This window comes from Toxotes jaculatrix, chromosome 21, assembly GCF_017976425.1.
Source record: "Toxotes jaculatrix isolate fToxJac2 chromosome 21, fToxJac2.pri, whole genome shotgun sequence".
Classification (NCBI taxonomy): domain Eukaryota; kingdom Metazoa; phylum Chordata; class Actinopteri; family Toxotidae; genus Toxotes; species Toxotes jaculatrix.
In genome coordinates, this window is record NC_054414.1 from 4,119,312 (window position 1) to 4,132,223 (window position 12,912).

A 12,912-nucleotide genomic window follows, 5' to 3' on the forward strand; every position below is an offset into this window, starting at 1 on the left:
AATTCATATGTACAAACACTTGTAAATTACGTTCTGGTAAATTCTGGCAAAGTGACCTGCTTGCCAAACTAATTTCTCAGAGAATGAACCAAATTCCCAACATTCCCAGTTTGGCATATACCTCGTTAAATTACATGCTGTTTCAGAAATTCAATCACAAGCCTGATTACGGTACCCTGAAAAGGGAGCCCTGGGGCGGAAAGTCATCGGGCCCCTGTCCCACTGCGCAGTGTGAATCTCACCTACTGTCTCCAAGTTCCCATTAAAGATCACATGAGATGGGAACTTCAACATCTTGGACAAATGTTACCTGCAGGAAAACCGTGCAGTTTCAGTGGTGATCTAAAAACTCCAACGGATAAAACAACGATAAATCGAGTCAAACTGCCTGTCGTACCATAACTACAGCCCACTGCTTCATCCCCAAGATTGATCTTTGTTGTCACGATTCAACAGGAAATACATCACACTGAAGAAGTCTTCATATGACTACTTTAGTACAGTGCACACAGTGGAGTACACATGGCTGCTTCAGACCCAGAGACATCAAGGCTCGGTCACGTCAGCATTTAAAACAGAAATTTGCCTGCAAATTCAACTCAGTTCAATAAAGCCACCATTATCTGAGTATGTGTTTGCAGCAGCAAAGTAAATCTGAACTAACACGTCATGTGAAATTCATCTTTGCTGAACTTTGATGAACACTGACTGATAACAAACCATCCTGACAGTACCGCACTCTGGCCCTTGGGGGGGAACTGGAAGAGTCCAGAATGCAGAGAGCTGTCAAAGGCTCTTAGCTGTTTTTGCATCATCCACTTTTATTTACACTAACCGCCTCAGCTGCTCCATAAGAGCATGGGTCTTTTAGAAAGAAAGTGATGAAAAGAGCAGATACAGCTGGATAAAGACAAAGCGACCAAGCTAACAAGGCTGCGCGCACATTAGCCCTTAGCTTGCCTGTTACAGTAGTTCACCAACCAGACCAACAGTCACCACATCACCAAGCCTCTATCTCTGCCTGTTACACCAGATGACCTTGGTTCTGTGGTGTGACCAGCTCTTCAGGTTGTCTTTGTGTAAACTGGTTTGCAGCAGTTATATTTGAGCACACACACGCCCAGTTGCCATCTTTGCCCGGTTGGTAATCCAGCTATGGAACAATGTGTTTCTCAATTACTATTTCAGTCTCCTACCATGTGTGTGCCAGTACACACCTGTCCACGTACCAGGAACTTGGGATCAGAACTCGCTCTCCTCCAGGATCTCCTCCATGGTCTCCCCGAGCGTCATCTCCCCATCACTACTGGACAGTCCCGCAGCGTCACAGCCCTTGAGCCCTTGACCTCTAACCTCTCCGAGTCCAAGCACTCGACTTCCTCCATGTACAGCCACCTGAAGCAGGTGCGGGTGAGCTGCGGAGGCGGGCCCCTCGTCGTAGGAGTCACTCTGCCGAGAGCACTGGGGGCGGTGCCCTCGAGTGCACTTCCACAGGTGCTTGAGAGGTGCGCCCCGAAAACAGCCCCTGACCTGGAAGTGGTTGGTGAACAGAAAAAGCTGCCAGCGCTTCTTCAGTTCAGCTTGGACCTAAATACAAATAAAGAAAATAAATACTAGCTATACCTGCCAGCAAAGAATTTATACATTCAGCAGAAACGGAGCAACTGCACAATTAATTAAAATCTTTCAGGCCAATATTCACTCTCCTTTTAGCTCTTGTTAGCTCTCCTGCTGCTAAATGCTCCACTGTAGGTAGCTGCTAACTCTGTTTGCCATTTGGTGCTGGGCAGGTAGTGTAACACTGGTTTATGTGAACATAAAACAACAGCTTGCTGCTGCTGGAAACAAGGTTAATGTGCATGTGGGAGTTTGTGATCTGAAGCCAAAGCTGTGAGGTTAAAACCCTGTTTAGAGCTGAGGGGAACTGCAGTACTGGGTGATACCTCTCTGTGGGTTTGTCACTATGACCGACACCTTTCACTTTACACACAGTCATTTGATCCACTGTTAATGTAAAAATATTGATTAGTGCAGCTTTAATGTCTCAAGCCAACAAGTGGCAGCAAAACAAGAACTGGCTTCTTCAGATTATGTTTCCAATTTACAGAACAAAGAATTCTGATTCAACTAACTTTATCCACAAACATCACAGAACATTACAAAAGAAGGAACATACCTCTCCATTAGCAAAACAGTACAGCACAGCAACAAAGAACCCCTAAAAAAACGGTTACACATAACAAATAAGGGTTGACATGGATCTGGACCAAAAACAGATTCTTTTCAGCCATGTAACTAACATTACAGGTATTACCTGAAAAGAGCTGAGGGTGAGGTTGATGAAGTTCTTGGCATAGCGACTGCTGCCCTCCACACATTCATCTATTAGCACAGTAAAGACCACTTCATGGATTCCCAGCAGAGGAATCAGCACCAGTGTTGCTCGGGCCAAGCTGGAGAGCATCAAAAAAAAAAAAAACACATAGAGTGGAACATAATTACTGTACGGTTGTTATTAGTAAATGAGCAAGAAGCCAGAAAAAGTCTGTAAATTTTACACTGGCACATGATTCAAAGAGCAAAGGACAAACCAGAGGAGAGAGAGCAGAGTTTTGTAACTGTATGCACGAGCTCCCCTCCTGTGGTGACATTTTTGGTAGAGTAAGGACGCAGGAGCTTAAGGGGATGACATTTGAAATTGTGCTATACATGGGAGTGATTAACATTTAAATGTTAAACTGCAGGAACCTCCAAGACACCATTCAGCAAATGGCTCTCAAGGTCATACTTGTTTCCTGACATTTGGATTCAGACAAAGTTATATATTAGAGAGTGAAGGCAGGGGAGAATACCTGTATCTGTAGTCTGTAAATTTCACCTGATCTGCCTTCAGCTTGGACAGCAGCAGCATCAGGATCTTGATGAATATGAAGAAAATGACCTGTAATACACATCCAAAGGGAAATGTATCAAACAAACCTCGTGACTTAAAGGTTGATGGGAATAAATTTACATGAAAACGTGCCTCTGAGAATGACCCGTCAGTGTATTAGCGTACCGAGAAATTAGCAATCAGTCGTGCCTGTGACTGCTCCACTATTCAATATCACATGCCCTCATGAGACGGGAGCTGTTAAACACAGTATGAAATCAGCGTAAAATTTATTCGACGCCTGGCACCAGAGAAAACGAGACTCACAGGGGCAACATGATGTGTCTGTAACTAACGCTGACACTGTACTGTCATTTCTCAGAAAGGCTTTCAAGGACTGGTTCAAAAACTTCACTCACAAGCACCGACAGAGTAATCGGGCCCCTTATTATCCACCAGAACCATCTGTTCACGATTGACCAGCATCTTAGGAATAAAAGAGGTTTTCAGAGTCAAGCGATTGGAGAACATTTCAACGAATTCATTCATTTATTAGTGGAGTATGTAATGAAACACTCACTCTGTGTTTTCATATATAATCTTGACCACTGTCCATGGTGTCACGAACAAGATGGGAGTTCCTGAAAAGTAATGAGAGCATAAGATGCACAGCCACAGCTGCTTTAGGCAATATTTTGTCATCAATAGATCATTTTCATCAGTTTCTATATTTTTGTTTGACTATTCTCAAAGACACTACAGTATGTGTGATTATAACATAATTATGATAATAATCTTTGACATTCCTCTGAAAGAATTTTTTTTTTTTTTAGAAAACTGAGGTAATTACAGTCTGTATGTTGTCTGCGTTCCTGGGTTGGACCAGAGGTGTGGAGGCTGAAAAGTCTTGTGGAGCTACTACCACAAGGGGGCCACCAAAGTCTTGTCATACTTCCTAACTCTCCACACATATTCTACACATTTAATTCATATGTATGTACTTTAACAGATGTGATATGTAAAGACATAGAAAACAACGTGTAGATATTCACTTTCTTTTCAGGAAAAGGGGCTTATATTGTTTAGTTTTGCCCTATAAAATGTTAAAATCATTTTCAGTTGACACAAGCTTAGGTAACTTTTACTAGGAGCAGTTCATATTTTTCATATTAATCAAAAGAAGATTTAACAGTGGTTATTTCTGTAAGATGACTTACAGCAGCTTGTCCAGCTGTGTTGATCTCATCCACAGCTGTTTGCCTTCTTTTTTTTTTTTTTTGGTATTTCTCTTACCAGAGGAAGGAGCTGTCACTGAACCTAAGTACATACATACACAAACATACCCATTCACGGCTTACCCCAGCCGAGCAGCATGTATTTCTTGAGCAGTCGTCTCTTCGCCAGCACAGCGGTGAAGAGCAGTGTGTGGAGGAAAACGGCCTCCACCAAGAGCCAGAAGTAGTTACAGGCCACGAAGTACTCCATGCACACTTTGGAGAATTTGCACATCAGCGCGGTCTGTTGAGGAACATGATGATGGGGATAAGTTAGTCTGGATAAATCATTTAGCTGCTCTGGATAATTCACAGGCACGTTCTCAAGTGTCTGCTGATTTGTTAAATAACCAGGCGGCGATTTTTCGTACCGCAGAGCTTGAGTAGGAGTTCCATCCAGGGTCGTCCTTGGGTAGGTTAGAATACATGATGTATAATATGATTTCCTTAGAAATGACAGCCATGGCTCGCAGGATGAATGACACAAACAGATTCATGTGGATGTAGTTCCTGGTACAGTGGAGCTTCCTGGTAAGCAGATACAGGAACAATTGGAGGAAGGCATCGATCCATGGCTGCTGTGCAACTATAACAGCATTACTGAGGCCGTGTGTCATGATGTATGAGGGAAAGGCAAATGATCAAGGTGCTGTATATGCATGTACATGGAAATGCTTCCTGGGTTTTATGTTATTTATAATGATTGATCATCTCCATAGTACTGTAAATATCTCTTTATGCTTCTTTTTACTAGTGTGCACCCATGCATAACATCAGTGTGGTTAAAGCTAATAAATGTGTGTCCCATGCCAACTGTCAGAGTGAAGCTGCATCACGACAAGTGACACAAACATAAACGTACAATCAGCTGACTGAATGTTTCTTGTCCCTACTGGACTGTAGTCATGTCCCAGTGTTTCCAGATCTTAGCAACGACTATGCAAAGCTACAAAAACTGAGACCAAAGTCATAAGAAGTTGTAATTTAATAATAATAATAATAATAATAATAATTTAACAATGAATCTTCATATTTAATGTAAATCCCTCTACCCCTCCGACCACTGACCTCAGCATGCCCATCAGGAGAGTGGCCAGCATGAGGGAGGTCAGGGAGAGAGAATAGCCGATGACGGAGATGAGCCTGAGGGCCGTGTGGCGAAGCATTTCATCCTCCTGAACACGCATGCACACACACAAGGAAACAGATGTAGAGATCACAACACCTCTGCAGATTTTTTCAAATAAAGGCAGTCTTTCTGGGACAGCTGTCAGGAAAACACTCCCTGATGGTTTTTGCAGAATGGATATCATGAATCTTTTACTGCTTGACAAAGGGCGGAAGAGAAACCACAAATATTGACCTTCAGCTCCAACACTCAGCAGGGAGCTGAAACGATGTATTTCACACCTTCCTCCTCACCTTGTCTTTAAAGTACTGGTCCTCCTGACATTCTGAGTCATCTCTCCAGGGCTCAGAGGAATTCTCCCTCTGTCGCCATCTCCCGTTTCCTAAGCATTCTCGGTGTGCCCTCCTGGAGGTGTCTGCAGGTGATTAAAAGAATCATTAATGAGCATGGTTTCGTCAGAGGATAGGCTGACTGACCGGGAAGGTAATCACTTTAAACTGTGCCAGGGAGGGTGGCAGGTCAGATGAAGCTCTGTTCAGTGGCATGGCCAGTGTCAGACTACTGTTTCCCATTTAAAGCATGACTGTGTAATTAGATGGTTAAACGTTTAACTCCACTGTTAAACACTTAATCCTGTGACTGGCCACCACAAAGGTCTGTCTTGTGATTCATTCAGTGATTGATTCACTTCAAATGAGTGCAGTGACAAAGAAAAGCTGCGTAGTACAAAGGACCATTTATGTCATAAGGTCGAGGCTACAGTGACGTTTTTAATTTGTACATCACAGTGAAGTGGTAAAATATGACATTACCCTCTGTGATCCATGGTAAGTAAGAAGGACAGGGGACAGACACGTTCCCAGGAGACGAATGGGGCCAACACACAAACGAATCAAACGCTCCTGTACAGTAGTTTCCTGAAATAAAAAGACATGTCAGGCAGATACAGGCAGAGGTAGATCGACAGATAAAGGAAGATGGAGGCAGATAATTAACACTTGGCTCACCAGTTTTTGAGAGCACCCCTGTTGCCAGGGTTCTGTTGCAGTTCTCCCAGTATTCGGTCCGTTGAGCTATCAGACTTTCAAGCACCGAGCCTGTCACCTTCTGTGTGTCGAGGGTGAGAGAAAGGTTATTGTCTGAAGACTTTTGTTCTGGTGTAATGTTCACATAAAGAATTATTAACAAATATAAAATCAACCAATCAGTCAGCAAAGCAATCAACAAATTAATTAACATTTTTAGCCGTTTCTAAAATAGATTTATAGCACTTTGGAATATAACTTTAAGTGTATAATTATGTAGATATATATATACATCACCCATTTATGTGCGGCAGTCTGTGAACGGATGTGGTGTGCAGTGGATGTTGCAGTATTCGTGTTTACCCACTTGGTGGGAGTATTTAATCAGGACCACCTTGTGTTAGTGGGGGAAACATTTTCACCTGTGTGTAATCGGTAATTGATGCAGGCAATTTATCACCATGGCTTTCTGCATTAGCGTCATGCCTGCACCAATGCAAACACACCTCTCTGTTTATTCTCTACGTTTACAGGATATGAACTGAATGTGTGGGTTTGTCCTGGACTGAAGGTTATTGTATTGTATTTGACAGCTATTACATTAGTTAATGTTCACTTCTAAATTATGATTCTTCACTAATTTGCTGTCATTAGTGACACGAACCAGTATTTCCTTTATTTGGGAAGCAAGCTGCAGACCACAGCTGCCATCGCTGCCATTTATTATTCAGTGTCAGGGGTGAGGACGGCAGCTTTCCAATCTTCACACCCGAGTGAGAAAGCAGCCGAAATTTTTGCAACCTCTTTGTGTGTGTTTGGATGTTTGGTGGCTCACCCGCCACCTGTGCCACAAAGATTTCTCATGTGAGCCGGCTGACAGAGGACGTTTCAATTCACTGGGGGCTAGTCTTGTCAAGACCCTGTCCAGAGCGATATTGCCAGTGAAGGGAAGACAAGGGCTGCTGTCTCTCCCTACTGCCTTTGTTGCCTCCTGTGGGACTAAACCTGTTTCAAATACAGCAGCAGGATCTAAACTTCCTGAATAATTCCATGTATTATAATGCTGAAGATGAAAGCAAAGTTGTGCAAAGCTACTAAATGATCTTAGTCTCTGATCTTATTTGTTTTATATTTTAAGTTTTCATCCCTTGAGAAAAACATGCCTCTTATTTGATTTCCAAAACAGATACCGAGTTGTTTCTCAAGCATGTCTCTAAACTGGTATTTTCAGGCCATAATTTTGGAAGCAGATAATGTTGTAAATGAGCAGTGGGACCTCCTGTCGCCCAAACTCTATATAAAGACAAAGTTTTGTTGAAAAAAAAAAAGAAAATTAATCACGACAAAATGCTAAAGATTTAGGGGATTGTACACATGTAGTCTAAGTTCAGAAAGCACCCGGTTGGACCCACCTTTGACGCCCAATTCTAAGTAACGCTAACACTGAATGTTAGTGAACTGAAAGGCCTTGAATGAGTGTATGTAAAGTTTTAATTTACCTGGTGGTTGAAGATAACAAGAAGGACGAGTAAGAGCAGGAGTCTGGTCCAGGTCCTCTTGTGCCAGGTTGGCAGCAGGGTTGGCATGGTGCTGTGTGTTTACATTGAAAGCAATTCTCAGCTGGTTTTCCCCCTCATACCTCACCCCTGGATTTGCCAGGCCTCACACCAGTGCCCCTCACTCTAATTGCCTCACCACACCAGGAAGAGTGGACTTGAACTTGACCTCCTCTCCGGGAGCTCCAAAAAGGTTTATTCAGACTTTGGATGAATTTGGAGGGCCGATTCAGAAGAACAAAGAGTGTTCATTCAGAGAGCGTGTGATGCTTTCTGTCGTTGGGATCCTGCAGTTTCTCGGATGGTCCTTGTAATTCCTTAAAATCTTCTTGATCATTCCAAACGACCTTCCAAAGAAAACTCCTACTGACAGATTTCATTTAAAGGATGATCCTAGGTTCAGAAGTCCTCATCTGCAGTACCAGTCTTCCTGTCCATTGAGGCAGTGAAGGAAGTGGATCAGTCTGTACTCCCTATAGACACAGTGCAACTGAGAGCGCCTGTGGATCCTCAACGACTGATTGCCTCTCCCACCCCGTGCTCTGCTAACCAATCAAGATAAGGCCTGGAGGACGGGGGGGAGACTGGCTACATAACTGGACTAACTTTGTTGTGCAGGAAACTGATCACACAGGAGAAAATGGGGCACGCTGGATAATGTACCAACAGCAAGTGTGAGCTCATACACACATTTAAACATAAGCAAATTAATTAGAAAAAAAAATCAAAAAAATACATGCACACACAGGAGCAAATGCCACCTGTACTGTAGACGGAAAGGGAAGACACTGACCCCCTCCCTTCTGTTTAGCTATCTCACACAGTAACTGGGCATCACCCAGCATTTCTGACACTAATGGGGGCCTAGTGTAAACTAACAGCACTGAAGCCAAACACAGGCAAGCAAATGGGAGAGCAGAGGGCCAAAGCTGCCTGCACAAGCTTCATGCCCTGCATGGAGCCTGTCTCATTATAAATAATTCAAGCAAAAGCATTCAATTCAAAAGTATCTTAGGCAGATACTGTTGTAATTAATCAAACTGACAATATTTCTTAAGGCTGAATCAACCGGTTTTTTGAGGGCAGTGGAACAAGCTAAAAATAAAAACGACATCTGACATAACATCAGTGTTGATATGGCTAACATGCTGGCACACAGTTGACTTTTACAATCCAGCACACACAGCAACATTAACATAACATTATTTGGAGTCTTCATTTTTTGTTTTGTGGTCCCCTAAAGCTTCCAAGGGATTCCTCTGGCTATTTAGATGCTAAATGCTTCACTGTGTAGATATCATACAGTGGTTTATCAAGTGCTGCTTTTTTTTTCTTTTCTTGCTGAAAACATCTGTGAAACCGGATTAATAAGAGATGAGTTAGCTAACCAGAGTTTGCTTGTCAGAAAACCAAAACAACAAGATATAAGAAACTGAAAAATCTGAGTTTTGTAATGGGAAAAACACAAGTATGGCAAAAATATATTAACAGGAGTTAATATTTACTATATTAAATAACTTCGACTCCACATGAATCCCTCGGATTGCCAATGCAAAGAGGCAGGTGAAATGAAGAACCATACTTGTCTGTTTTGAAGTGAAGGAACAATCCTCAGTGATGCATCATGTAGAATTGTAGTTTTTATTACATGGTAGGTTTCAAATGTCCCTCTGGTATGGATGTGACAGAATCCATTGCAGAAAACATATATGAAAGATTATCATGTTTCAGGAACTCTTAGTGCACCAGCCATGCCATTATTTGTGACTGTGATCTACAAAGGATACAGTGAAATTTAATTTTTCCACTTCCATAAGCATGACAGCATACAGCTGTGACAGGGCCATATGTCCACAGTGTGTGTCTAACTAACAGACAGTTGGGATGAGGTTTAGAGCAGAGGGAAAAATACATATCAAAAAATTTTATTGTTATTTGAAAAGATTTAAATGGCACTAAAGCAGTTTGAAGGAGACATGGCCTCAGGGTGCTGGTATGGTGGGATTCTCATTTAACACTAGACTCAGGGAAAAGGGAAGAGGCCGTCAAGTGTTCCTGTTTGAAACCCACACAAAGGTTTTAATGGTCAAAACCTCTCCTAAGGTCTGTTAGATTATATTCATCAAAGCTTGATTAGTAAACACAGCAACCTATAGCTTAGTCATAGGAGATTTAAAGTCCAAATCTCCTAATGTGAAGGAGAATTATCACCTGACTCTGGTCAAATAACCGCTGTTGTTGCTCCACAAGTGGTGGATGTTCGCCAACACATTAGTTAACGTGTTTACAGCTGTTCCACTGTCTACAATGGCCAACAAAGTAACACTGCTTTGAATCTATATTATTAAAAGTTTCATTGTGCATCAGAATACAAATAAAAGACTAAAAGAAAGTGCATCAATCTAACCATTTCACAGACAGTATCCTTGGGATGCCAGTGTCATATGCTGGGGCTTGTGATAACATTAGCAAATTGGCTTTTAGAGCAAGCCAAATGGCTGGTTACCAAACGGCAGCTCATCCAGTTGGGTGACGACCAGTGGGCGCTGCCACAAAGCTTAATTAAGTCAGCAAGAGTAGTAAATCAACGCAGGCTCCTCCTGATCCCACCTCCATCTCATACAGTCCCTACGTGATTGACTGAGCAGCCAGTCACACAAGGGTGGGTGTCTCTGTTTGTGTCTCATGCTAACAGTAGCTGTGGTTACATATATTAATATGGTCTGATGTTTCAAACACATTTAACTGAGCCGCTGTGTATGTCCAACAGTGATGAATGCATCATATCTTCAGCTTGGTAGTTGTCATCCAATAATGTTCACTTCTTTAAAGGTTTGTACTAAAACAAACTCTCTGCAGAGAACCAGTTCAGCTTGGAAGCTGTCATTTTTGGGAAGTGGAGAAATTTATGTGCCCACGCATTTATGTCAAGATGGAGGGCATGCACTGAAAGAACGCAGCCAGAAAGTAACCAAGTTAAATCGTTTACATGCTAAAACCATCGTTTGATTGATTTATTTAGAAGGTTCAAACTGGCCCTTTGCAACCAACTGAAATTTCAGTCAGTTTATTCTGATTGAGGTGTTTATATTGAGCAATTTTATTCTGTTTACGGCTTTTAAACTGACTATGACTGCAATATTAGGGTCCATGTAAACGTCCAGAGACTTTTAGTTGCTCTAGTTTGCTCTTTTATGACTAAAGTATTAGATTAAGAGGGGGATGCATTCCAGTACCTCATTCAGCTCCTTCCTGTTTACATCTATCTATAATACAGTGGTCTTCTAGGACATTAACTACTTATCCACTGCTAGCTCCACTGGTCCAGTCCAGCAGATGGTGACAATGTGACAAGGAGTGGTCAATAGCAGGGTAGCTGGTAGGCTAAACTGTAGGCTGTTGGTAATTAAAGAGACAGGTAGATTGTGTAGCCAATCTGAGCTGTTGGATTCAGTGAGTCTGATTCAGTTGTTGAGTGTTGAGTAAATGTAACAGTCCCTTGCACCAAACTTGACAACAACATCGTTTGTGTGTAAGTAGAAGCCCTCAGTGCTGTAGCCCCACCCGGGGCAAAAAAATCACCAACCGCCACTGCTGAAGACAAAAACAGACAAACTGTGTTTGGATTTTCAATTAAACAAGAAAGTCAACTTGACGACGCTATCTTGAGTATGTTGGGCAAGACAGTAACATAAACTGCACAGGGATCAGGTAGCCATAGTGGGTCGGTCTTTATTTCTACTTCTCACCGGTCCCATAAATAAAACAAATCTAATGACCTATTTAGTAAGAAGGGCAGCTGTTTTTGGTAGGATGCCCCTGACCAAGTGTTTCGTCATTAGAGAATAATGAAGAGAAAGAACAAAAAAAACATCTTATCTAATTTTTAACCAGCTGCAGAGTTTGAGTACCTCTAACACACTCTGTGGAAAAAGCCTGCATTTTTTCACACATTACTAAGACTGAAATGACTTCTCTTTGTCACATTCAAAATTCACAGCAGGACACATCTGAGTTATATAAAGCTTAAACTGTGCAGTCTCATACATTTATCCATACAGATAGTAACTCTTGCATCCAGATTTTGGACTATTGGAGAATCACGAGCAGGGGATCTAATCCCGCTGCATTTGTTTCATACCAAACAGTATTTAATTCTCAAGTGTTTCCCATAATATCTGGGTTAAGCTCTATATACAGTACACGACTGTCACAGGGGATAAAGACATTAGCCAGACATTATAACACAATGAAAGGCTTCATGAAGAGAGAGAAGCAAAGGACTGATTGATTTTCATATTTAGCTTTTTTGTCAAGACACTCTATGTCATATGGTTTGCCAGCCTATATTATCTGAACATAGACCAGTCAGGAACAGTGGAACAAGCTAAAAAAACCTCACCTATATTATCACCTTATAAAATTGTTATAGCTAATATGCCAGCAAACAGCTATCTGCACATTCAGAAGACAAAGAGTTATATTAGCATACATTTGATGTCATGATCCTGCCCCCCAGATGAATGTAAGTCCAATATTCAACAGTTGACCGCGTAGCTGGAAACAATGAGGTAAAAGATGCTAAAACGCCATACAACCATACAACTGAGGGGAACTGTAGAGTTGGGTGATAATCCTCTTCCTTTCACATTCAACATAGCCACTGTTAAATATAAAATATTGAACTGTTGAACAGATTTAAATTTTCTTGTGTGTTATGTTAAAGGAAATATATGTGGAAATACATAATCTCAGTTTGAGACATTCACTGCATTCCAGGGGTCACTGTCAGATGAAGTGTTACCTCATCTACCTTGATTAATGACTGTTTCCCCAGAAGCAGTTTTGACAGCCCCCACAGGACGGTTAGAAACGCGTTGATTCAATTATAGCTGGACATATGGGCTCATAAATAAACTAGTTATCCAGCTAGTTTTTCAGCTTATATGAAATGCTGCTTATCTTCTGGCTGCACTGCACTATGGCCTGCTGGGGGTTCGTGTTGGTGGAGTAATTGGTTTCAGAGCTTCTCCTACCCGCGTCTGTCAGCGCAAAA

At 41.9% G+C, this 12,912-nt stretch overlaps 1 protein-coding gene across 1 annotated transcript; it reads right to left on the reverse strand.

The window, feature by feature from the left end:
- Window positions 1-1,242: 1,242 nt before the first annotated feature.
- Window positions 1,243-7,893, reverse strand: LOC121175411 (glucagon-like peptide 2 receptor). Its single transcript, XM_041029175.1, has 13 exons — window positions 7,800-7,893; window positions 6,283-6,382; window positions 6,088-6,192; window positions 5,569-5,690; window positions 5,215-5,321; window positions 4,518-4,674; window positions 4,231-4,390; window positions 3,453-3,513; window positions 3,292-3,358; window positions 2,853-2,941; window positions 2,315-2,453; window positions 2,177-2,218; window positions 1,243-1,587 (listed from the first exon to the last, which is right to left on the reverse strand). The coding sequence occupies exons 1-13, from the start codon at window positions 7,884-7,886 to the stop codon at window positions 1,243-1,245; spliced, it is 1,581 nt and encodes a 526-aa protein (XP_040885109.1). The 5' UTR covers window positions 7,887-7,893.
- Between the last annotated feature and the right edge of the window lie 5,019 nt (window positions 7,894-12,912).

Coding starts and splice junctions, on each gene's coding strand:
- LOC121175411 (XM_041029175.1), bottom strand. CDS start 7,886: ATGCCAACCCTGCTGCCAACCTGGCACAAGAGGACCTGGACCAGACTC. Junction 6,193..6,282: donor AGGGGTGCTCTCAAAAACTG/GTGAGCCAAGTG, acceptor TTTTTATTTCAG/GAAACTACTGTACAGGAGCG. Junction 5,322..5,568: donor ACCAGTACTTTAAAGACAAG/GTGAGGAGGAAG, acceptor ATGCGTGTTCAG/GAGGATGAAATGCTTCGCCA.